Raw genomic sequence first — 26994 nt, forward strand, 5'->3', positions numbered from 1 at the left:
GCGATGAAAAAAGTTCAGTTCCACTCCCTCGGATCCGACACCCAAAGCTCAGGCTCTGAGAGTGGCTCGGATCCGAGCTGGTCAGAACTGACACGTTCCAGGCAGCTGTCGATGTCGAGGAAGCAGGTATCGTTGGCACAGACACCCTGACTAAAGCCACCCTCGGATCCAAATACTCCGAACCTGATGGACAGACCATAGAAGGAGAAATCGGTTGGAAAAAAGGAAGCAAGCTCCCCCCTCCTGAGGGATAGGGGGTTGGCAAGACCCCCATCTGGATCTGAGTACGAATGAACCTCCTCATCATTTTATCCATGTCAACTTCAGACAAAGACCGGGTGGACCTCGATGAGACCACGGACTCTGACCTTGTAGGTCAGGGCACCGAGGTCCTAGATGCAAAGTGTGTCTCCTCCGGCTCCGGGGAAAACTTCGGAGATCAGAGCCAAGGGGAGTCACGGATCCTAAGTGTCTTGACTGGTGAAGGGAGGTCTGGAGACCTCTTATGTTTCTCTCTCGACTTTGACTCTCTCTCCTTCTCTCTGCCCCTTTTCCGTTCCACTTCCGCAGGCTTTGGCACTGGAGGTTGAGTCCCAGCCTGGGAGGGAGAAGAAGCCAGGGGAAGAGAAGAAGGAGAGGTGGCCCAGCAGTCTCTGTGACTGAAGATGAGGCAACTGCCTCAGAAGAGGGAAGAAGGCCTTTCAGAGCCAACTTAGCCTTCCTGTCTTTGATGGTGCGCGGGTTAAAACCCGCACATATAGTGCAGTCTGTACTAAGATGGGCCATGCCCAAGCACATAACACAAAGCGTGTGGCCATCCACAGGAGATACCTTATGGCCACACTCAGTGCATCTTTTAAACATAGACGTATCAGTGGAAAAAACAACAGAAAAAAGTATTTTTTTGTCAATGAAACAACCACTCACCACACTCACACAAAGAACACAGTGAGGGGAGGAGGGAAGCAAACACACTCACAAACTACTCTAAAACTAAACTAAAATTAGAAAACTTGATGCACCAAGCGAGGGGAGGAGAAATAAAGGGAACCTACACTATCACTAATCTAAAGTTATAAGAGAAAAAGAGACATTCTAATAGTTTTACACCAACTTACAACCTGGAGCTCTGGAGATCACGATGCTTCAGCTAGCCACAGCAAACGAGATCTGGGGGTTGGAAGGTAGTGGAGGTGTATTATGGGTAAGGGGAGAAGCTTGGAGCTCGGAGCAGATGCTACTAAAGTGCCGACTTTGGATCCGATACGGATCCGGTATCCCACAGGTTGAAGACCAAATGAAGTAAACTACTTCAGATCGCTATATACTATAGTTGAAATTCACAGTGAAAGAAAGACATATATTATACAAAACATCCTGTTTGTTTCTGTTGTCTTTCTCACACACATTACATATTTAATAGCAATTAAGTTGGAAGTGAACAATATGTGCCTTATTTTTTTAGATAAATCTGACCTGTAAACACTTATGGATTTATCACTCTTAACAATATGCTCTTAAAGCTAGATGCCTTACATAGAGCAGTGTCCTTGCACTCTACTGACAATGCGTCTGTTTTTAATAAGCTGCCTCAGTGTGTAACCTCAAGCACTAAACATCCACACAGCATATCAAAGCTGTTTCACGGATTCCAGCCTTATACACTTTAGATTTTGCGATAATAAATGCTAAATAAACCATCTTTGTATTATTACTGTCATCAAGAGCCACATGCAACCATAAAGTACAATTATGTAAGTAAATTAACCATAACTGTAGATAATCGAATGGTCACTGCTGCTGTAGCCTTAACTGTAAGGGTTATAGCCTGTGAAGGATAGAACAGCTGGCTAGTTTCCAAAGGTTAAGGGTACTTTCTACACTCCCAACAAGAGTGGTTTGAGCGGCAAGCCCTTCAGAGCTTTCATACTAACAGAGATGGCTAAAATAATGTACAAGACAATGCTAGGACAATTAAAAATATGTACATGTACTTATTTATTTTCAAGTAATCTCCGTGGAATCCCCGAAGTCTCAAAACAACCCTCTAAACAAGTATAGTAGGTCCAAAAACAAAACAGTGCAAGAAACTTCTCTGTGTGGAAGATTTTCTGATTAATATACAGTGATTAACTGAAAATCATCCACACAGAAAAGTTTCTTACACTGTTTTATTTATTTATTTTCCACACCCTGGCACAAAAATACAAAAAGAAAAGGGATAGAGGGAGGGAACCACTACTGCAGCAGTGTTCATTTGGACATCTACTGTTACCATCAAAGTAGAGTAATGCAACTGTAATATGGTCACCATTAGGAATACTGCTACAGCAGACTCAGCTATACAGGTACATTACAATACCCAAGAATGAATCAGAAGAGGAAGGATGATGGTCCAGGAGCCCCTGGAGAATGGCGCCAGTAAAAGCCTGTCTTATATCTTTAGATGGAATCTAGTTTATAGTGCTTTGTAAAAGTCTGCACAGAGAACCTAGTTGCTGCTTCTAGAATACATCTAGAATCCTACCCTTTCCAAAAAGCCACAAACGAAGCTAAGGCACTGGTAGAATGAGACTTGACCTTGCCTTGAACTATCTTGCTGTGGTGCGTACTATAACAAAAGTTAAATGCATGACATAACTACATGGAAATAGTTCATTATGATACAGGTTGTCCTTTTTTCCTTACCTTCACAAGAAAAAAACAATTGATCAGAGCTCATGAAAGATTTTGTTCAATCGGGATAGTACCTGGGCTGTCAGTGGTCATTCAAGGTATACAGTTTCCTTTCTCCCTCATTTTTAGGTTCTGGAAAGAAGATACGGAGATGGAAAGCTTAACTCAAGGCAAACTTGGATACTACTTTTTGATATAAATGAAGGATTAGTTCTTAGGGAAACCTTACATTTCTGGAAAATAAGATGTGGTTAACCCACCAAAAAAGCCTGCAACTCCGATACTCTTCTTGCAGATGTCACAGCAATGTGTACATTGTTTGCCATGTTAAAAACTATAAGTCAGCCTGATGAACTGGTTCAAATGAAGCAAGAGTTATTTTTTCTAACACAAAATTAAGATCCCAAAGAGAAGTCACCTGTATTCTAGGAGGCTTGGTATGCAGCACTCTTTTCAACAACATTTTCACATGAGATTACTTTGAAATTTTGAAACAGGCTGATCCATGAGTAGACGAGCTGAAATGGCAGACAAATTAACCTTGACACAGATTTAAGAAAGGCCATAGGACAGTAACTCACACAAATAATGATGAAGAGTCAGAGAAACACTAGCCTTGAATGAGTTCGGATTCCTTTCTTGGCTCAAACTAGTAAACCTTTTCCTTTTACAGCTACATGATTTTCCAGTAGCATATTTTCTTGCCACCTTTAATAACTTCCTCAGAAAAGATGCCTAAAGATTCTATCATAGAGGCAGTCAGTTGCAGTCATTTGGAGTCAGTATGCATCAAACACCTCCTGTTTTCTGTGATCAAGTCTAGTATGTGAAGAAGTCTTTGGTAATTGACCCTGGACATTTCCAAAAGAAGGGAGAACCACCACTGCCTGGGCCACAGTGCAGTGCAGCAAAAAAAAAAAATGATTTTTTGACAGTCCCTATGAGGAAAGGGTGAACATTTCTGTTCAAGGCAAAAAAAAAAGTTATGTACTCAACCATTAACATTCCTTCTGTGTTGTCCATTTTTATTCTTCTTCAACCTATGCAGGCGTTCCAAGACTCTCTTCCTTCCAGGAATATTGCAATTCAAAAAGACAATACGTCTGTAGTGTGGTACACCAACAAACAAAGAGGAACCACATCTTACCATTTCTGTTGAGAATGGGCAATCTCTTCAAATCGATTTCTAACAGCAATGCAAATACCAAGGAAATCCAATGTGACAGCAGGCAAGTCGAGCAGGTCCAGTTTATTACTTCATGAGTGGTCTTCTCAACACCTAAGTGTCAGAAATGATATTCTGCCAATGGGGCCAGCCACGCTGGGACCTATTTGCATCTACCCTTAACAATAAGCTTCAGGCTTTATTCTACAAGCCTTCTTATTTAATTTTTCATAAGGATAGGGTGTCCCTAAAAACCAATCCCTCTTTCCTAAGGTGGTGTCAGGATGTAATATTAACCATACTATTAACCTTCCCATATTCTTTCCAAATTTTGCAAACAAAGGTGAATACATTTTGTATAGCGAAAAAGTCTACAAACAACCATAAGGTGCTACTGCTCAATGCTCAGAGCCTATACAAAAAACTTCACACCAAAAGACTTGGTTTAAAGCCATAGAAAGTACTCTGGAAGTGCAAAGCTACAGTCCATTCCACACATTTAGACAAACAATAGCACAGACTGGGGCCAAAGGTGAAGGTGTTCTGATCTATGTTAGCAGCAAGCATGCCTCCAGATTGGTTAAACAGAATGATTCCACAGAGCTAATCCACATGCAAGTCACCACAGGAAAGGTTCCATACCATAGCATAGATACAGGTCATCATCTATGCCCCTAGAGTCTCACAACTCTTACCATTACCTACTAGAGGCACTCTCACCATCCAATAAACACCTTATTTTTGGATGATATTAACTCTCCCCCTCTAAAGACTGGGAAACGTGAACAGCCTCAGTTATTAGCCTAGCAACAAATGAACTTATAAAGACAGAAATGAAAATTCAAACTTTCTAGAAGAATTAAGGATTTCCAGAGTGCGAGGGAAGTCTTGCACACAGTCATTCAGACTTCCTACTCTGTGTCCTTTGTTCTGGGGGGGGGGTCCCTTTCTTTTTGGAACCTCCGTGACTGTATTTAAACAACTGTTTACCAGCAGCTTGCTATGAGTGCTTATTTTGTTTTCTGAAAAAGGGTTTAGGGGTAAGCTCAAATCCTGTGGCAAACTTGGAGAACGAAGACAAAAAAATCTGAAAAATTCCTTGAATCATCTCACCTCTCTCGTCACACTTAAGGACTTCTGCAGCAGAAACTAACTCTCTGTCTAAGTGAGAATTTAAAATTTTAGCTTTTACGTACTCTAGTAGGTTTTGAATTCGCAACAAGCAACCCACCCCATGACAGTTCCAGCCATTTTCTCAGAAGAAGAAACAGATTCCAAACTATTCCTCATGCTCTCAAAGGAGGCAAGCATAAACTTTTAACATATGAGCTTGACAGCTGAGAATTCTGAAAATATTACAGAAGAATACACTTTTTCACAAATCTATCACAAGCCTTCTTTATCCTTGTCAGAAGAAGGGGGATTGGTAGTAACCAAATGTTTTGTAACAGCTGTCTTTCCAGTACATTCTGTTTATGTCACAAGACTAATAACCGGTGGGTCTGATCTGGGATTATTATATAAAAAAACGCACAAGATTGAGGACTTTTATACAATCAATCTGCTTTCTTGGGGGTAGCATTCTAGCTGTCAGGAAGCTTACAGCCTGTGCCCCCCACCCGCCATTCTGAAAAAAACAGGAAGAAAAGGAGTAGGTTCAGGAAAACCCAGTTGCAATAACTCATAATACTTCTTTAAGAACTGTGGAATGTCATTATTTTCCACAGAAGTAACTGATTCATTCTGGAAACAGTTTCAGATAAAAGAATCCTTCAAAGGGCCTGACAGAAGTCATACTCTTCTCAGGATCAGAGTCAGAAACCTGAGGAGACAAAATAAAATCTAGCTCTTCAAAATCACTCTGTGGTTCAAAAACACAAACTTCTTCAGAAAATAAAGAATACCTTTTGCTCTTAGAATGCAGGCTCACAGGAACATCAGATGAAGTTCAGCTTGTATTAAAGTGAACGAAAGCGCTAGCTTGGTGTCTGGTTTTCTTTTGCTCAGTGGTCTACAGTTTACAGTGTGTTTATTTACTTTTTTCTCTTACCAGAAATAGCAGAACTGAAAAGCAAAAGAGCCTGAACTAAGCCCCGAGCCAAGCCCAATAAATCATTCCTGTCCAAAGTGACTGAGACAGAAGAAGATGTAGTTCATAGCTTTTGCTTTTTGACAGAAATTTCTGAAATAGCAGACCCACTTTTGTCAGGAAAAATCTGATAAGGATAGGCATATCAATCTGGCTTGGCAGAGAGAGATATTCCAAACACTTTCTCCCATGACCAATAAGAGTGATTCTCTCTTGCCCGCCAAGGGCACTTCAATAGCCACAGAGGATGTGTCTAACCCCTCTGTGCATGTTGACTGTAAGTAATACACCAGAAAGAGCCAAGGAAAAAGATAAAAAGGCCTGAGCAACCAAAAATGGCTACAACAGAATCACTTATCCACAGCTAAGGCACTTTAGCAGTCTGCTGTTGTGGTAATGGCTGTTTACTATGTTTTTTCTTTTGTGACTGGAATTAGAAAGAACCAAGGAACCAGTAGGATGTTTCATTGTTAAGCTGAAAAAGATGTCCGATTCCTGGGAAAGCCTGGCAGCAGTAGTCAGCAAAATAGATAAGGAGTAAAGTAACCTTCTCCCACAAAAAAAACACACAAAAAAGCGGATTAAATACTTTACCCAGCCCTCAAAAGTAAAACAAAACAAATTTTACTTCAGAAAGAGTAGTTTTAAATTAGTTTAAACAATTAAAAAAAAAAAAAGTAAAATGTAATGCTCTGTATATAAGTTACTACAGGTAACAAGACGGTCAATAAAATACTTTTGCCTAGCTTAAAAGTTATATTTTTACAGAAAAAAATCAGTTTTTGTCATAAAAGTAAATACAGAAGTTTTTTTCCCCTGAAAGGGGAATTATCTGCACAGCAATGGAAACATTACTGACTGCTGTTCCTCGAAAGCTTGCAAGAGGAGTGCTCTTTGCCAGCATGAAAGCTCTGAAGGAACTGCTGCTGAAATCACTCTTTTTAGTCAGGTCATCTCAAACTGACTAATCATTCAGGCACATGAAAAAATGTTATGAACTCACCATAACATTCTATTTGTGCTATCCATTTTCACTCTTCCTCAACTGATGGATCTCAGATCCGACTTGGCCACTTCTTCCAGATCCTCAGATCCAAACTCTTGAGCACCTCTCTTTACCCACAATGCCCCACCAACCTAACATACCTCAAATCGAGTTTGCTGCCCTTAGAAGTAAATGGATAATAACTTTGAGGAAACAATAAAGGACTGAATAATAAAAACAGCTGGAGCACAAACAAGGAACAAAAGCTTCCATAGAAAAAATTTATAAGCCTATCCAGGAGCAAAGGGAAGGAGGTATATAGCTGGGAAGTTGAGGAAGAATGAAAATGGACAACACAGAGGGAATGTTACGGCGAGTACATAACTTGCTTTATCTGATGTTGTCATTTTCATTCATTCCTCAACTGATGGGATGGAGTCCCCAGCTAGTTGAACCTTGGGTTGCCCTCACGGAAGGATATTCTGGAGTACTGCAGATCCAAAGGCAGCAGTTCTGCTCCTGGAAACCAAATCCAATTTGTATTGAGCAATAACAGTACTGGCATTAGTCCAAGTAGCAGCTGCAGAAATGTCATCTATTGAAGTCCTTGACCAAAAGGCTGAGGAGACTGCCATAGAACTTGTGGAGTGAGCTCTAGGAGGTTTAGGCAAGGATAATCTTTTTTTATTACAGAAAATGAAGAATACAACTGGTTAACCATTTGGCCAATGTAACTTTTAGAAACTAGCTTGCCCAACCTGTTAGGAGAGAAAGATTCAAATAACTGGTCACTTTTCCTGAAATCCTTGGGTCTATGTAAATAAAAGCAAATTTGTCTATGAACATCCAAAAGATGCACTCTCCCTTATTTGAAAGGTTTGGAAAGAAAACTGGGAGAGGTTAGTAACCCAATTAATGCTGGCCTCAGAAGCTACCTAATGCAAAAAAGATGGGTTGGTCCGCATGTGTGTGTGTGTGTGTGTGTGTGTGTGTGTGTAGATATATATATATATATATATATATATATATATATATATATATATATATATATGTTTGTGTATCTATACATACATACATATATATGTATGAAAATGTAGAATGAGATACCTGCCAACAATGGTAGTTGAGACATACTGTATAAAATGGAATACAAGAAAATTTTAGACAGCAAAGTATCGGCAATAGTACTAAGAGAAGCACTGAGAAATCAGTAATAACCTCTCAGAAATATACAGTAGGGAAATTAAACACTAATAAAGGGAGGTAGATGAGAGAAAGGAATCAGAAGGATCAAAATAGATACAAGAAAAATTTGCAAAACTCACTATTTCAATTATGAAATCACCAAAATTTCAACAGCAAGAGGAACCGCTTCTGTAGTTAAGTGACAGCAAACAAGATCTAAGGTATGTTAGGTTGGTGGGGGATTATGGGTAAAGTGAGTAGCTGGAGAGTTTGGATCAGAGGATCTGGTAGAAGTAACAGAGTTGGATCAATCTGGTAGAAGTGGCAGAGTTGGATCAGAGACCCATCAGCTGAGAAATGAATGAAAATGATAACATCAGATTGTAGCCTTAAACATTGGAAGCTGGCCAGATGCTATATCCTTAGCAGAATATAATTCATACAACTAAGGCTACTGCAGCTGTGATCAAATGATGAACATCTTGTGGTCCTGCTTTTGCTTAACATCAGTGTACCACAAGCAACCTTACAGACTATCAGTCATACAAACTGCTACTGGATTCATAAACATGTTCACCAAATGCAATCCTTACAACTACTGGCAGCCACTAACAATTAATGTCAGTGTAGAAAGGGGCAATAGCAGTGCTGGTCAGAGTCCACAACACATATTGGACCTAGCTTTCAGCACTTACTTTAGGTACAGTTAAATATTGCAGTATGTGTCTAGCCATACTAAGTGTGCATAATTAATCAGGTATCTGCCTTTACCACTGGAGGGGCTAAAGCATATCGTACTAATAAAGAAGGGCCTTAAAATACAGCAACAAGAACTATTGCATCAGTCTTACACAACAATTACATCTTAAATGCATGTATGTTACATACAGGGTACGTAACTTTAATGAGCTAGATACAGTTCCTTGCATGTCATGTGGTATACACTTCCCCAAAAAGGCTACAAAAATATTCTGTCTCTCTGTGTTACTTAATGGCTATCTAGATACTACAGAGCAATTGTGCAAAAGATCCACTCAGTGACATTTTTCAGGTATGATGTATAAATCTAAGTAAATAAAATACTTAGTTTATTTTCAATATAATGTTCTATAAACATATGCTCTCTCATAACTTATTCACATACCAAGCCTTCAAAATGTTTGACACTGGTAGTAATTATTAGCTTTCACCTACTTATCAGAAAAGCAGGGCAAGTCTCCTGATCTACAGGAAAAGCATTTGTCTAAGCCACTGGTGACCTGGGGTCAGGAATCAGCATGAGCTGCCTGAGGAGTTGACCATAACTGGAAGATATAAGATACTGATAGCCTTATCTTCACTTCACAGGGTAGATGAAAATTTTCCAGCTTTATGACTGAAATATGATAGAACTGGAGGTATTGCACCCAGACCGAGTGTGGAAGTACATCATTGTGGCAACAACTACACAATGCATTCAGATCCACCCTCTCACAACTACAGTCTGGTGGCTGCCATTGCAGTCCACTGCCTCACAACTATCTCCACTGTGGCAAAGGGTTTGAGGGAGTAAGCTAAGTTGCTATACAAAAGTCATGGCATGAGAAAAAAAAATTCTTATTGTACATCACAACAGTCTGCTGCTGCCTTCACCTGAAGGGTCTCTGAAACATTTTCCATAGATTTTTAATGCACTCACCTTTTATCTCTTTGGTGAATTTTACCCGATGAGAATCAGTCAGAGGCCGTGGTTGTTCATCAATGTTATGAATGTCAAGTACTTCACACATGAACTGGATCACTGGTTGTGCTTTGTAGAAGGCAGTTGCAGATACTGATGGAACAAAAGAAGACAATACACATATAGTAGCACCAATTTAAAAATACAAACAAAAAGGAGATGCTAGCATCTAAGAAGATGGCTAATCAGACATGAAATGAGGCAGACTAGCAAGAACTGTGAACTGCTGAAATAATATTTTTAATATGAATGTCTATATGCTGGTTGTTAGTATCACTTCTAATGCTGCTTCTAGACGTACATCAGATAGAGAGCTCCAACCAACCATGTATCACAAACACAATTTACAAACAGAGGTAGGCTGAATAAAATTCTATGAAGCAGCAATGTTAAGAACAGCCAGCTCTCAAATCTATTGGTCTTCCCTAATTCTTCCCCTTTTCCTACCTACTAAATGTCTTCTCTTATGTGGCATATTCACACACTAATCAACTGCTACCTCATCTTAATTTTGGCAACTCAGTGTTCAACCATACAATCCTGCATGTGACAGTCCCACCAAAGAATGTTCTTTATCATTCCTAAGACAGATGGGTTAAGTTATGGACCAGGTGACAAGGCCAACCATGTAAGCCCTGTGGAGATCAACAGATGTCATGTCAAGTAAGTAAACATGACAGTGTTTTCAATTACTCTGAACAGTGTGCAATATGCTGTGTGTGTATTCAGTAGCATGCAGTAACAGTATTTCATCTGGTGACAACCTTTAAAAGTTCCCTCATCTTTAAGGGTTTCTTTAGTAAATGCTTAAAGTATACAAGAGAGGAGAGTCAGAAAAGAACTGGGAGATATTCTGTCCTCTCCTCACAAAACATCTGATGTGTACTCCAAAAGTAAGAACAAGATTAGAAGAGAAAAGTTAAACTGGGGTGAGTAAAAAGAAAAAAAAATAATAGTAATAGTAGAAGCAGTAAAAGTAATGCAAAAGGTAATGTCTTCCATAATCTTAATAATTCTACATTAAGGGTTTAAAAAAAAAAGAGTCAACAATGTCAAAGGCAACTTTTATGGCATTTAGCATTTTTAAGGACAACTTCGGTATCCAGAATAAGGTGTGGTGTTTTTTGAAAACAGTGGTTTCAGCATGCATTCTAAGAAGTAAGAAAGGAGCTCTCCATCAATATTTTTCTCTCACAGGTTGCTTGCTACGCATTTTCAAGATACTGTAGATATAAGGACATCTAATGGCAGATACCTGAAAGTACCTACAATGTTCTCCCCAGATGTTACTGTCAGATAGCAGGTTCCTTTATATCACTTGTTAATGACTGCAATAAACTCCTTACTTGCTTTTTTTCATAAGCAGACTTATCTTCTATCAGACAAGCCATTGCATTTTCACATTGAACTCTATGCATGACTACTGTTGGACCTACCTTTGTCTATTTTTTGTATTGCAAATTTCTGTGTTAACTTCAAGTTATTTACATCCTATCACTTGACCTTCTCCAAATCTAAATTTTGTCTTTCACTTTCACATACTGTTTGAAATAATTGGACAGAAGTGTCTGAGGGTGTAAAGTCTAACCTGTTCAGAACAATTCTTCTGTAACCTTTTCTTACGTCTCACTATCTTGTATATGTTTAAAATTGTATAGGTTTAAAAATTATGCAGTTAAACAGTTTTTGTGTGTGTGTGTGTGTGTGTGTGTGTGTATTTTTCTTGTCACCCCCCCCCCCTCAACTGACTACTGATCTTCAGCCACCCCAGCCAGTTGATTTGGGATGACTGTTCTTGGCCATCTTCATAAGACGGGAGAACCAATGTTGTCTTGGCCAAAAAGGGAGATGCCAGAATCATTTTTGAGAGTCCTTTTGAATCTTTAAAAGGACCCTGCTGGTTATCAGCAGAAAGGGGGTGGGTAGGCATAAAGCAACATTATCATCCATGTGAAAGAAAAAAACATCTGTCCTCCAAGCTTTTCTGAAAGGTACCCAGGAGCAGAATTCTCTCAACTGGCTGTTGTGAATGGAGGCAAATAAATCTGTCTGGGGAATTCCCCACAACTGGCAAACCTCCAGAAAGACCCCGGGGTGTAACTTCCATTTGTGAGGTCTATCCTGGATCTGCTCAAAGTACTTGCCACAGTGTTCTGCTCTGATGGAATGTAAGTAGCCTAAGGAAGTAATCTGTGCTGAGTTCTAGGTTTCCAGGCTATGTTTTTTTAAACACCTTTAGGCAAGTCTGCATTCACACAAAAGTAATCAGACTACATTAACATAAACATTATACTTCACATATATTGCTATATATCATATAACCTAGGCACTATTAAATCAATTTTTAAATTTATGGCTTTTTTTTCAACAAGAAAACTCTTAATTAAACCATCACTTATTACATAGGCAATCATACATTTATACAAATGAAAACAAATCACACCGACACAATCATAGTTGCAAGCATTTTACATCACAAACCATACAGACACACTCCCAAACATTACACATTACTTATAATCTACCCAATCCCTCTCACTCACACACTACATAGCTCATTTAAGTCCTACCGCTCTTTAGACTACATTTCTCCCTTGTATGTATTGTTCCCACAATTCCTATTTTTTCCTATATAGTTTCTTCCTACCCTTTTCTAAAAATCTCAATTCGTTGTTTTATCTCTGTTACTATATTCACTACTTCCAGTACAGTTGGTTTAGATTTTGATTTCCATTTTCTAGTAACTGCTTTTTTCGCAGCCACCATTATTAGACACAGCAAGACCTTGCCATGTCTAGGCAATTCCGATTCTGTATCATAGGTCAGAAATATCATCTCCCTCATCAGACCAATTTGCCCACCCAGCATCTCCGACAGTAAATCATGCACGGACTCCTTAAAGTCCACCAACTCACCGCACTCTCAGAAAATGTTCCCAATTACCTCTTTCTTCCCCTTCACACCCCCAACACTTACTGTCTGCCTGAGGAAAAATTCTCTGGAGTCTACCTGGGGTATACAAATATTTATGTAAACATTTCCAGGTAAAAATCCTAAATCGTCTAGATTTTGTTGCATATTTGAGAGACATACATATATCCCCCCATTGTTTCTTTGTGAATTGCTTATCCAATCTCTCTTCCCAATCCTTTCTAACTTCCTCTGATTGATTCTTGCAGTTATCATGTAATATTTTATATGTTCCACCAACTATTTCTTTTTTAATGGCAGTTTCTGTTCTAGAGTTTATTAAAAACTATACCAGTGCTGGTCTTTCATTTAGGACCCCCCTATTTCTTTCTCTTTCCTAAACTCTGATATCAATCCCTGATAAGGAAGGCAATCTCTAACCTGCAGTCCAAATAAATTCTTGGCATCTTCCCATTCTATCATCTTTCCCTTTCTAGCTATTTGCTCCCAATACCTTGGTTCTTTTGCCAATCTTCTCCAAAGAATTCTGGCTTCCTCTTGCCTATTGTCTGTACCCCTAACTGCAGCCATCCCTATCAGCAGAATTTCCTTTTTCCATTCCAGTTTTGGTTTAGTTCTTAAAATACTTTTTTCTACATTATGGATATAATATTCTGCATGATTATTGTTATTCTCCTTAAAGGCCTGCATCCAAAATCCCAGTCTCTCCTTGTTTCTTGAGCGTCCCCCATGTTTCATCATCATCCCTTTCCACTTTGAAATATAGTTTTCTGCTTGTGCTATGTATAGGAGTCTTAACTGTGTAGCTCTAAAATATTCCTTCAAATTGGGTAATCCCAATCCTCCCTTTTCTACTGAAGAATCAGCTTATCCCACTTGACTCTTGCCATCTTCCCCTCCCAGATAAAGTCCATCAGTTTTATATTAATTGCTACCCGCAACTTCTCTGGTTGATAAAAATATGCCTGACCTGTGTAGACTAAAGGGACTAAAAACATTTTAACTGCTTGTACCTTACTATCCATATCCACATAACAATCTTCCACTTTTTCAGTTTTTGTATTATCTTTTGTTTAGTCTCTTCCCACATATACTTAGCTGCCACACTAGAATAATTTTTAATCCATATTCTTAAATATTTCATTTTATCATGTCCCCATAAATATGGGTATTCCTGAACCAGTTCACGTGTGGGTACACAATTTACTGCTATTGCCTTTGTTTTAGGTTCATTCATTTTGTATCCGAAAAAAGCAGGAAACAATCTCAAAATGTTCCACAACACTGTAAAGTCTTTTTCTGCTTTTGTCAGGTACAAAGTAATATCATCTGCAAATACTGCCAGCTTTTCTTGACTACCATATCAATTATATCCTTGAATTTCTGAGTCCTTTATTTTCTTTGCCAACGGTTCTAAATATAATTCAAATAATAAAAGGGAAAAAAGACACCCCTGCCTGATTCCTCTGTTCAAGCAGAAATTATCAGAGAACACCCCACCCGCTTTTCACATCTGAGCCCTCATATATTCTCCTAATCAACCTTATAACTTTTTCAGGAAATGTAAATGCTTCCATTGCCCTGCTCATAGAGTCCCAGCTTACTCTGTCAAATGCTTTCTCTGCATCAAGACCCACCAACAACAGTGGTATTTTCTTACATTCTGCTTCCCTCTGGATCATCAATGTTCTGTTAATGTTGTCAAATCCCCTCCACAAAACCACACTGATCGATATCTATCAGTTTTGGCAACACTTTTGCCATTTCTTCAGCCATTACAGACATGAACACTTTCTAATCGTGGTTTAGCACTGAAATGGGCCTGTGTAAAGCGGGATGTGATGAATCTTTACTCTCTTTATGTATTACAGCTACCAGTGCTTTCTTCTAGGACAGTGGTACTTCTCCTCCATTTAAGACACTGTTAAACAAAACCTTCCAGATCTTTATCAGATTTTTTCCTCCTAGATTCCAAACTTCCACTGGAATATCATCTACTCCTGGGGACTTTCCTGTAGATTGGTTATGCATCACAATTTTTATCTCATCTCATTCTATCCTGTTAGTAATTCAGCCTCATCTACCTCTAACCTTGGCATATTTAATTCTTTCATAAACATTTCAATTTCCTGATTTTCATATTTCTCTGCTTTACGGAGACTCTCAGAGAACTTCTAAAATACTTCTAATACCTCTACAGGATCTCTTGTTACCTTCTTTGTTATAGGCTCCCTAAGTATGGCGACATACTGTTGCCTGAGTCGTTGTGCTAAAAATTTTTGTGCTATAATGTTATTATCAAAAAACAGTTGCTTAACTGCAATCTTTCTATGTGTGTGCATATTATCAAGGCAATCCCTTATTTTCTGCCTGGCATTCTGCAGTTGACCCTCTTCTTGTTCTGTGAGATTCCCCCTATTCTGCAATACTTTAACATTTTCAGTCCCTCTAAATAATTCTTGTTACTTCTTAATCATAGCTCCCTTTCTTTTATTTCCACTATTTTTAAACTCCACCTTAATTTTATCCCACTCCTTAGCTATATTTTCATAAGAAATTTTTATCCTAATAGCTCATGAATATTTTCCACTACTCATTCCTTAAATTTCTCTCTTTTCAACAGGTATGTGGGAAAGTCCAAATGTCTTATTTTTATTTAATTACCCTGTGGTTTTATTTTAGCTATTATTGGTGCATGATCTGAAGTAGATATTGGGTGGGTATCAATACCTTCAACTAAATGCACGTTTCTGTGAAATGTAAATTCTGTCTAGCCTAGCCCAGTTTTTATATCTTGTGGAATAATATGTAAATTCACTCCAAACTTCTATTACTGAATTCACATCTTCCATACCAAATATTTTCATAAATTTCTTCAAAAATCTACCCTGCTTTGTTATACTTTCCCTTCTGGGGCCCCCAGGCACATCTTTACTGCTGCAAATCAAATTCCAGTCCCCACCTATAAGTAATATTCCTTGCTAAAAACTGATTATTTCTCCCAGAATTTTCTTAAGCTCCATTATAGCAGTGTTTCGTGGAATGCAAATACATGCCAGTATAATCCTCCTCCCTTGCCAATAGACCTTAGAACTACAAAAGCTTTACTTACCAAATTCACATGTTCAGTCCTTTCTAAGTGTGTCTTCTGTAACATAGCTAGTTGCACTCTACATTTTTAATACAGTTCACTACTCTTTCTTGTTTGTATTTATCGGTGAACCCACTTACATTTAAAGACATTAAAGAAATCATTGTATTAAAAAGTTATCATTCTCATCTTTTACATACAACACCTTTTTTACTAAATGTCTAGTTCCAACTTTTGTGTTATATGCATACACTGTTTGGCATGTTGAACTTTTATACAGTTATTTATTGTCATATACATTTCAGCCTATGTCACAGCTTACAAAACGTTTTGTTTTATTGAAAGCCCTCAAACAAAACAAAAAACTAATACACCCCAATACCCCCCTAAAAACCTATTAACGTAATACTAACAGAAAAAAAACGATGTACACCTTCAAATATTGATGTTTTACCCTTCTAATAGGAATAAAAATACCAAACTGATAGGCACACTCACACACTTGAGTTAACCTTAAAGAAAGGTGATCCATGCTAACATGCATGGTGCAGCCTGTGCTTCTATTTATTGCTGATTACTTTTGTCTATCTTTATAGCTCTCGCAGCTAGAAAAAACCCTGAATATTTTCAGGGAACATTATGGGCACACTCACAGACTTGAGTTAACCTTAGAAAAAGGTGATTCATGCTAACAAGCATGGTGCAGCATGTGTTTCTACTTAGTACTGATTGCTTTTGTCTATCTTTACAGTTCTCAGCTGGGAAAACCCCTGAATGTTTTCAAAGAACATTATCTACTTTGGGAAAATCCCTGAATGCTTTCAGAGAACATTATCTACTTTGGGAAAATCCCTGAATGCTTTCAAAGAACATTATCTCCTGGACAATTTATCTTTCTTTTTTCCCTCAGCCAATCAATCTCCACCAGACTGTAGCCAGTTTCTCTTTATCAGACTGTCTCCATGGAAACAAAGAACAGCTGCAGAGTTGCTACTGATTATACATGTACTTGCTAGAAAAAAGCCTCATAATATTCAATGTTCACAGGTTCATAGGTGTTTACTAGGCTAACGACCACAAGAGCCTTTTTAAGTATAGCCATGCATCCCAACACTCTGACAAGTTCTGATACCCTTGATAAGTGTAAGCATGGCCCTGAGAGATGAACCATTTACAGGTTACCTCTGTCCATTAGGGACATAGGTGCCAAACCAGGGATGAATTTCCAGTTTCCCATCCAATTGTCCAAATTGCACTTGAATTGGGTTGGGGAACTCTGCTTCACATGGATGGGGAGCCTGTTCCACAGACAGGGTAGTCTCTGGGACACATACCCATCTCTCCAGCAGGTCCTATTTATATCACAGGCAAGGCTCAAGTCTTCAGAATGGATAATTCTGGTGCTGTTTGTTTTGCGGGTATGCAGAAGTTCCATCAGAGTGGGGTCTGACAATGTCTGCTATGCCAAATAAAGGTATGTACTAGGCTAGCTGTCCTTGCAGGCCACTACACGCCCGGCTAATTTTTCTTCAAATGTTCTTTTTCATTTACTTGCTCTCTCTTAAAACTTGTTACTACATCAATCTAAGGTCATTAATCCAGTCACTTCCCCATGCAAGAATGAGAAAAAGCACAGTATTTTTTCTTTTATCATGCTTTTTAAACAGGCTTTTTTAATACACTGCAGTGACTACATTTCTTAAAACTGAACAAGGAGATAAGAAGGGATAAAAAAAAGAACAGCCGTACTTATGTACAGTCCCCATTACACTTAAAAATAACTGAAACAAGTACTTTACAGCATGTAAAGAAAACCACATGCCACAATACTGGTACTATTTAAGAAAAAAAATCTTTACTTACAGTTAAATTCCTCCCTCCTCTTCCCCTCCCCAAAGCATTTTTCTGAACATTAATGACATGAAGTAGGGCACATGCTTTAGAGTCCCCCACAAGTCCAACAAATTCTGAAAAAGTCAAATATTTCTAGATTTTCTTGTTTTTGTCATATTTCACAAATATAATTATTGCATTGTAATTCCATATTAAGTTACTGATTTTATTACTGTCCATCTCCGAAATCCCATCTCTGCTTCATTCCCAACATACTCTCGATTCTTCTAGTCAACTTCCGTGGTTCCTTTCTTTTCTCCAATATTTTCTGCTGAAAATTTTAAAAAGGTTTCACAGGTACAGTCCCTCTGTGGTCTTTATTATCAGAAGAACAAGAAGCAGAATCTCCTTCAGTTTCACAGCTTACTTTTTGTTAGACAAACTTTTGTATTTCCTCATTAGCACATACTTAATCAAAAAATGATTTTGTACCTCCAGGTAAGAATACCTTGAAGACAGCTGGGTACAGCAGTTTGAATCTCACACCTGTATCTGGATATTCCCGGAATAGTGGAATAAATTTCTGGTGTAGAATGAGTAATCATTCTCCACAAACACTCTGCTGCCTCTCACTTTTAGTACTTTGTCCTTCTGCCACAATTTTGTCAGAATCAACTCCTGCTGGTAGGACTGCATATTTATAATTAAAGGTCTAGGTTGCTTTTTTATAGCCAGGCTTGGAGCATACACCTGATTTCACCTTTCAACTAACAATAACTGCTCTGGAATACTAGTCCGTTGCTTATTTGTGCTTTTACAAAAAGAATGCAGTCAGTTCTTTCTAGCTTCACTGATATAGCTGAAAATCTCAGGTTTTCCCTATGTGCTCTGTCCTCTAATTCTATTATTTTTTGAAACATCTCTTCCTGAGCAGTCTCGTATTCAGCCAGCCTTTTCTTTATTTTGACCTCAGATTTTTGCAGCTTTATCATCTCATCTGAATATCTGTTTAAAGCTTCTTCCATTTTTTTCCACCTTATTGTTGTTTGTGTTGATATACTCCATCAGTGTTTTGTTTATGTTAACAAGGTCTGTATATAGTTGTCCTAGCTTCCTGCAGGTTACTGGAAGTCATGTCTGAAGGGTGCGTTGTTTTTTTACTGAACAGCTGCAGAACTTTCCCCAGTCAGTGTTTCTTCCTCACTTTTTGTACCTGATTTTTCCAAGTCTTCTGCATTTCTTTATTCCTGGCATCCAGATAGTACACTTACTAGCCAGTTACTGAAATTTACCCATAAACACTACTCTACTAGCCTTCTTTGCCGAGTTTCTATTTTCAAACTGGGAGAGCTAGAAGTAAGTTGTTACTCAAAGTGCAGCCATCTTGGAAGTTACGTTCCCAGGCTATTGAGGCTAATCAGCACAGGGAACAGGACCTGGTTCTCCCCTTATTTATTTATATATCATATTACTGTAGTGCCGTCTGTGACTATGTGAAAAAGGTCCTGAAGTCCTTAAATAGCCTGGGGTCTTTACACATTTATGAAAACCATCATTTATTTGATATTTATGTGTTTTTCCGTGAAATGGTAATCCTACAAACCCTGTACTTTGACACCCTTGGAAACTGCTCCCCATGCATCCATGCTTATGAACACAGATGGGGCTTGAGAGAAGACCGGGAAACCTGGATTCAGTAAGATTTGGTCTGTCCTCTGTAACAGTTATTTTGTACTGAAGGGAAGTACTGTGAGATGGAATGAAATATGGTGCTGGTACAGAGTTCCATAATGACCAGAGAAACCATTGTATTTTCTTCATGTGTAATCTGGCTAGAGCTATCATAATGATAATGGAATTCATGCACTGTCAGTATCTTGGAATTCATATATCCAAGAATCCTAACATATTCTCTTGTTGAGAAAACTGTAGAAACTAGATGTAATAACAAATGGTCTTTTCCGGAGTAAGGCAAGTCATTATTAAAAACATCTAGTAGGCAATCTAGAAATGCGATTCTGTGCTTCAAGAAAAAAAAGAAGTTATGTACTTACCATAACGTTCCATATTTGTTGTCCATTTCACCGTTCATTCTTACAATGATGGGTTCAGAGCCAATTCTCGGCTCCGACTTGGCTGAATACATAGCTGAAAGTCTCAAACTTAGCTCGTGGCAAGAAGGTATCCCACAATGCAGTGGTGCAATTCCCCAGATCTTGTTTGCTGCTACTACTGAATATGTACACTATATACACACACACATATATATATATATATACATACATATATATATATATATATATATATATATATATATATATACATATTATACATACATATATATATATATATATATATATACACACATACACAAATATATACTATACCTAACAGAAGGAGAAACAAACTGAAACAAAGAGCTTCTGAAGGTAATAAAAACATCCACCAGGTCCACAAGGAGTCTTTGGCAGGGGGAAGGAGGGAGGGCTCGTAAGAATGAATGATGAGATGGACAGCAAACATGGAACGTTATGGTGAGTACATAACTTATTTATGTTATGTTGTCCTATCTCGCCTTCATTCTTACAATGACGGGACAGCGTCCCTAGCACCTTTACCCTGGGTGGCTCACGGGAGTACACCTTTAAGCACCGTGGAACGAAAGGAGGCCCTATCCATGGAGGCCAAATCCACTTTGTAATGCGTGATAAAAGTATGTGGAGTGGTTCAAATAGCTGCTGCACAGATATCTGGCTTGAAAGGCAGATGACATAGCCATTGCTTTAGTGGAATGAGCTTTCACTTTGAAAGGTAAAGCTCTGTGATTTGAAGTATAAATTAATGTAATACAATTTGAAAGCCAATTGGAAAAAGTAGTTTTAGAGACTGAACTACCATTGTTTGCATCAGAGAAGGATATGAATAGTTGGTCAGATTTTCTAAAGTCTTTGGTCCTATGCAAATAGAATCTGAGTTGTCTATGCACATCTAGTTGATGTAATTTGTATTCTGCCTTGTTGCTAAGATTAGGAAAGAACACTGGAAGTTTTATAGATTTATGTTGTTAGGAGAAGAGACTTTGGATAGGAAAGAAGGATTAGTTCACAAGGACATCCTATCTTTATGAAAAATCAAATATGGCGGTTTAATAGAAAGAGCTTACAACTCTGATACTCTTCTATCAGAAGTTATAGCCACTAGAAACAAGATCTTCCAGGAAAGGAACTTGAGATCTGAAGATGACAAGGGCTCAAAGGATGGTAACGTGAGATGAGACGGAACAAAATTTAAATCCCAAGGAGAAAGGGGTTCCTTAAAGGGAGGTCTTAATAAGGAGGCACCTTTTAAGAAGGCTCTACATAGCCTGTGTGACATTAAGTTGGAGATAGAATCACCAAAGTGGAAATTTGATATTGCAGCGAGTTGAACCTTGATGGTTGCTGCAGCTGAACCTTGCTGGAAGAGTTCCGCCAAAAATTCCAAAACAGAATGGATAGGTGCAGAAAAAGGATCAATGTTCCTCTTTTGAGCCCAAAAGGAAAACCTTTTCCATTTGCTAGAATACAATTTTCTAGTGGAAGCTTTATGTGAGAACATTAAAATATGTTTGACTGCAGGAGTGAAATTGTGAAGCCTGACAAGATTGGGAAGTGGAACAGCCAAGCTGTCAATTTTAGGGTGTGGAGAAAAGGATGAAGCTCCCCTAACATATAAGTCAGCAGATCTGGTACTGGGTCCAGAGTCCACGGTTTCTCCTGAAGATGAGGCCAAAGGAAGGGGAACCAAACTTGGCAAGGCCAGTAAGGAGCAAAGAGAATTATCCTGCTTCCAGAGTACTGTGCTTTCCAAATGACTCTGGGTATGAGAGGGAATGGAGGAAAAGCATACAGAAGTCCCAAGGGTCAATCGTGAACAAGTGCGTCTCTCGGTGTCTCCCCCACATGGGGATTAGGGTAAAGTAGTTATTGCACTTGGCATTCATGGGAGTGGCAAAGAGATCGCAGCAAGGCTGACCCCATGTTCGGAAAATCATTTCCGATACATTCTGATCGAGAGTCCACTCGTGAAGCATTAAGATTGCTCTGCTCAGCTTGTCTGCTATCACGTTGGACTTCCCTGGAATGTGCGTTGTTATTAGAAAGTGCTGGGAATAAACTGCCCATTGCCAAACTCTTAGGGCCTCTCGACAAAGGGGGAAAGATCTGGTTCCCCCCTGCTTGTTTATGTACCAAACCACATACATATTGTCTGACTGTATCGCAATTGTCCCTAGAGGGAGAGAGCTGTGAAGTGCTTGCAATGCAAGAAGCACTGCTCTCATCTCTAGGACATTTATATGCAAGTGAGCCTTGTGTTCTTGTCATGTACCTTGGACTGTTTTTCCCAGATAATGCCCCCCCGACCCTATCTGGGAAGCGTCCATGGTCACTGTAACTATGGGTTGATGTGGAAGAAATGATCTCCCTATGGTCACGAGTGGAGTGTATCTAGCATCTTAAGCCTTTCTTGCATGATTCTGTTAATCTGATCAGGTGAGACATCGGAAGCTCCTGAAGTGACAATTGGGAGAAAAACAGCCATTGAAGGATCCTCATGTGCATTCTGGCAAGAGGGACCAGTGTAATCGTGGAAGCCATTGTTCCTAGTAATCTTAGAATTATCTTTGCTTTCACTTTGGTCTTGGGAAGGAGGTGAAGTATCTGTTGCCTGAGTGCTACAACTATTTCTGTTGGAAGACGTGCTACCATAAAGGAAGTGTCTAGATCTGCACCTATAAATGTAATATGTTGACAAGACAACAAGGCAGATTTTTGAAAATTGACTGTAATACCAAACTGATTGCAAATGTCCGAAGTTAGATCCCTGGCTTGCTGGAGTATATGCTTGGTGGTGGCAGATAGGAGCCAGTCGTCTACATAGGGAAACACACGGAATCCTAGACGCCTCTGGTGAGCCGTGACTACTGCCATGCATTTGGTGTACACTCTGGGGGCTGTAGTGAGACCAAAGGGCAGAGCTCAGAACTGGTAATGACTGGCTCCCAGTTGGAAGACCAAGTACCTTCTCGATGCCCTGTCCATTTTTATGTGGTAGTAAGCATTTTGAAGGTCTATCGAACACATCTAATCGTCTTTCCCTAAAAAGGGAAGTATAGACTGCAGTGTCACCATACTGAACTTTGACTTCTTGACAGATTAGGTTAATTTGCGTAGGTCTAATATGGGCCTCCAGTCCCCTGTTCTTTTTGGCACCAAAAAGAATCTTGAGTAAGCTCCGAATCCTACTTGGTCTGTGGGGACTTCTTGGATGACTCTTTTGTTCAGCAACTTTTGAATCTCTATGGTTGCTTGCTCCCTTAGATTGGGTGGAACATCTGGGATTGTTCCGGTCTGTGGTGCTGAATGGGAAAACAACACGCTCATCAGCTCAAAGGCGGATCCTGCCAGCTCCGAAGACTCCCTCGGCTCTGAGGAGACAGAGGAAGGCACTGGAACCAATGAGATTGGGCCCGAGGCCGATGTGGGAGCCGAGCTAACCCGGGCCGATGCCCCGAGGGGTAGACTCAGCACCGAAGATCGGGGCCGAGAATCCCCCCAGGGCAGACCAGGGAACCCCGGCTCCCAGACTCCCCAGATGGTACTGAGAGAGTCGGAGCAGATGTCGGCTCCATGAACACCGAAGGGGGTCACAGAACCGACGGATCCACAGTAAGTGGTACCAAGCACTCTGGCTCCAAAGGACCAGCTTGGCTCGGAGGAGGAACAACAGTGGGTATAAATTGGTACAGTAGACTCCAAGACCAAATGGGTGGGAGCCGAGAATAATTTAGTCAGCGCTGGCAACTTCAGGATTCTATGCACCCATTCCACATCATCGTCCGATAAGCTCGTGGTGGACCTGGAAGATAGGAATGGAGAACGAAACCTGTGCAGAATTGGAGATCTCAATGTCAGAGAAACCGGTGAAATGTCCATGGACCGGGTACGAGTAGAGGTATCTTGCGGCTCTGAGAACTTTGGAGCCAAAGTACCAGGCCTGTCAACTAATATGACCTCCGATGGCTCAAAGGACTGTAGAGCCGAGGAGGTAGTGCCCTTGGAAATTTTTGGTAGTTTGACTGGATGCTCCAACTGAGCCGATGTTGCAGGTGAATGTCTTTTTTGAGACTAGAGGGCGGAGAAGAAGAAGAGGAAGAACTATGGATAGCTTCCTCAAAAGTTGGCTTTTAGAGCCCTTTCAGAATCAATTTGTTTCTCCTTTCTTGAAGTACTCTTGCACAGAAAGAGTGACAAAAAGTGCAGTCTTCCTGTAGGTGAATAGCACCAAGGCAATAAACACATATAACATGTCCATCTGTGATGGACATTTTTTGTGAGCACTTCTGGCATTTTGTAAAGCCCGAAGGCTTATGTTCTCTCTCTTTTGGGTCTTTAGACATACTTAAGGTAAGACCGCAAAAGCAACAACAGCAAGAAATATTTTGCTATTGAACAGCTAAAGCTACACTGAACAGTAACTACAGGAAGCACAAGGAAAAAGACAACCAGGGAGAAAAAAATAGGGCCTCTAACTTAAACGGTCCTATTTTCTAGACAAGACAACAATTAACTACAAGCCCTCTAACTTAAACATCAAAGAGCTCTCCAACTTAAACGAGCTACTGAAAAACTTCAGACAGAAAACAACTACAAGGGATACCAAGTGGGCCTACAAGGCGACGGCAAAAGCCGTGCCACTATCACTAACAGTAATGCAATAAAATGCGCAATGAATTAAATATAATTAGAAGATAAGCTATCTATTAGCAAATATAACAGTTTAGAGGAAAAATAAGAGAAAATTTGTCACAACTTAGCCACGGCCAAGATGAGCGCATCCAATCTCGTAAAGCGGCAAACAAGATCTGGGGAATTGCACCACTGCATTGTGGGATACCTTCTTGCTACGAGCCAGGTTTGAGACTTTCAGCTATGTATTCGGCCGAGTCGGAGCTGAGAATCGGCTCCAAGCCCAATATTGTAAGAATGAAGGCGAGATAGGGTGGGTGTGCATACTTATGCAACCAGCTTATTGTATGTTTTTTAATTTTTATATTTTTCCCCTAACAGATTTGTTTTTCAATTGAACTGTACAAGTTATAGGTCACATTAAAGTGGGAAAAGATTTGAAATGATTTATTGTGGTCTAATTTTTTATATCACAAAAACCTGGCATTTTAACAGGGGTGTGTGCACTTTTTATATCCACTGCAAATGCCCGTTTGATAATATTTATAAATGAAAAATACACAAATTATAAAACTGGATAAAAAAATAGGAAAAAATGTTATGAAAAAACCCTATAAACAATCAAGTGCCTAAGAAAAAGAAGTTATGTACCTACCATAACGTTCCATGTTAGTTGTCTCCATCTTGCTTTCCTTCTTGCTGTTTGGATATGGAGCCGATCCTCGGCTCTGACTCGGCCATCTTCTATAGCTCGAGAGCTGTTTACTGGCTTGAGGCTACCCCTTATCCCAGCATGCCCAGCATCAGCTACCCAGATCTTGTTTGTGATAGCGCACACTAGACATAAGTAGATTAACCAGTTCCTAAAAAACTGGTTATCCAATACACCTAAACAAGGAAAGAGTTATAAATTACCTGGCATGTGAATTAATAAAAGATGCTCAGCCAGTGAAAACAAAAGGGAACTCCTCACAATCCTCTAGGAAGGGGGAAGGAGGGAGGGATGCAAGAAGGAAGGCGAGATGAAGACAACTAACATGGAATGTTATGGTAGGTACATAACTTCTTTATGTTAAGTTTTCCATCTCGCCTTCGTTCTTGCTGTTTGGGACAGCGTCCCTAGCACCTAAAATCCCAGGTGGCTCATTGTCTGTTCAGAACAGTAGAACCAAAGGAAGCTCTGCTCCAGGAGACCATATCTACCTTATAATGAAAGATAAAAGTGTGGGGGTTTGCCCAAGTGGCAGCTGCACAGATTGAGTCTATGGGCAACCTACACTGAAAAGCTACAGAGGTGGCTAATGCTCTAGTGGAATGACCTTTTGGTTTACCTGGTAGCTCTTTATTTCATAACTGATAAATAAAGGCAATAGTATCAGATAACCATCTGGATAAGGTCACTTTAGAAACTGGAAGGCCTTGTTTGTTGAAAGCATAAGAAAGAAATAACTGGTCTGACTTTCTTAGTTCCTTAGTTCTATGGAGGTAAAAACGCAATTGCCTGTGTACGTCCAATTGGTGGAGCTTGTATTCTGCCTTGTTGCTGTGATTAGGAAAGAAAACTGGGAGATCTATGGATTGATTTAAATTGTTCTCTGAGCAGACTTTAGGAATAAAGGATGGCTTGGTCCTTAGAGAAACTCTGCCCTTGTGAAACACCAGGTAAGGAGGACGAACACATAGTGCTTGAAGTTCTGAGAGACGTCTAGCTGAAGTGAAAGCAACCAGAAAAAGTGTCTTCCAAGAAAGAAATTTTAAAGAGCATGATGCTGCCAGTTCAAAGGGAGGCAAAATTAAGGAAGCTAAAACTAAATTGAGATCCCAAGGAGGGGGAGGATCTCTAACTGGGTGGGTCTAAGAAGAGATGTTCTTTCATAAAGGCCTTGCAGAGCTTATGAGACATTATGCTAGAATTAAACATACCAATATGAAAATTAGAAATGGCAGCTAGTTGTACTCTAATGGTAGCGGAAGCCACACCAGACTGAAAAAGCTGTGCTAGAAATTCAAGAATTTCATGGACTGGGGCTGAGAAAGGATCCAAATTTCTAGATTCTGCCCAGTAAGAAAACCATTTCCATTTACTAGCATACGTTTTCCTCATAGTAGACTTATGTGAGGAAACAAATAATATCATGGACTGCTGGGGAGATAATGGAAAGAATGATGGCTATGTTCACTCTGAAACAAAGGTGAGTGAGGTGCCGAATGGATGGACTCGAAGGACGGAGACCTCAACCTCTTATGGCTCCGAGACGGCTCCGAAATAGCAGATGGAGCCGACGAAGGAGTTGACTTGTAGCCGGCACCGACATATTTGGTTGGTCAGGTAAAGGAGTCGGCTTTGAAGGTGGAGCCGACAGCTTGAAAGACTTAGGGGATTTTGCTGGCTGAGTACTTTTAACCAGAGAATCCTGAGGCTTCAATAATCCCCGAAGGATTAATTTGTTTTTGCGCTCCTGCAGGACCCTTGGGCTAAAAGCGTGACATATAGAACAGGAGTCCTGCAGGTGAACAGCGCCCAAACAATATACACAACTAGTGTGCCCATCTGTCAGAGACATTTTTTGACAGCATGAGTCACACTTGTT

The 26994-nt window shown here is 39.6% G+C and overlaps 1 protein-coding gene across 1 annotated transcript in view; it reads right to left on the reverse strand.

The window, feature by feature from the left end:
* LOC122792213 (protein argonaute-3) overlaps positions 1–26994 on the reverse strand; it is a 1955650-nt gene that overhangs the window by 1368056 nt on the left and 560600 nt on the right. The window contains exon 6 of the mRNA XM_044059953.1: positions 9779–9913. Within this exon, the coding sequence (XP_043915888.1) occupies positions 9779–9913 (135 nt within the window). The remainder of the gene's footprint in view (positions 1–9778; positions 9914–26994) is intronic.

The sequence above is a fragment of the Protopterus annectens genome, chromosome 1.part2 (assembly GCF_019279795.1).
Source record: "Protopterus annectens isolate FY-2018-M chromosome 1.part2, PAN1.0, whole genome shotgun sequence".
NCBI lineage: Eukaryota > Metazoa > Chordata > Ceratodontiformes > Protopteridae > Protopterus > Protopterus annectens.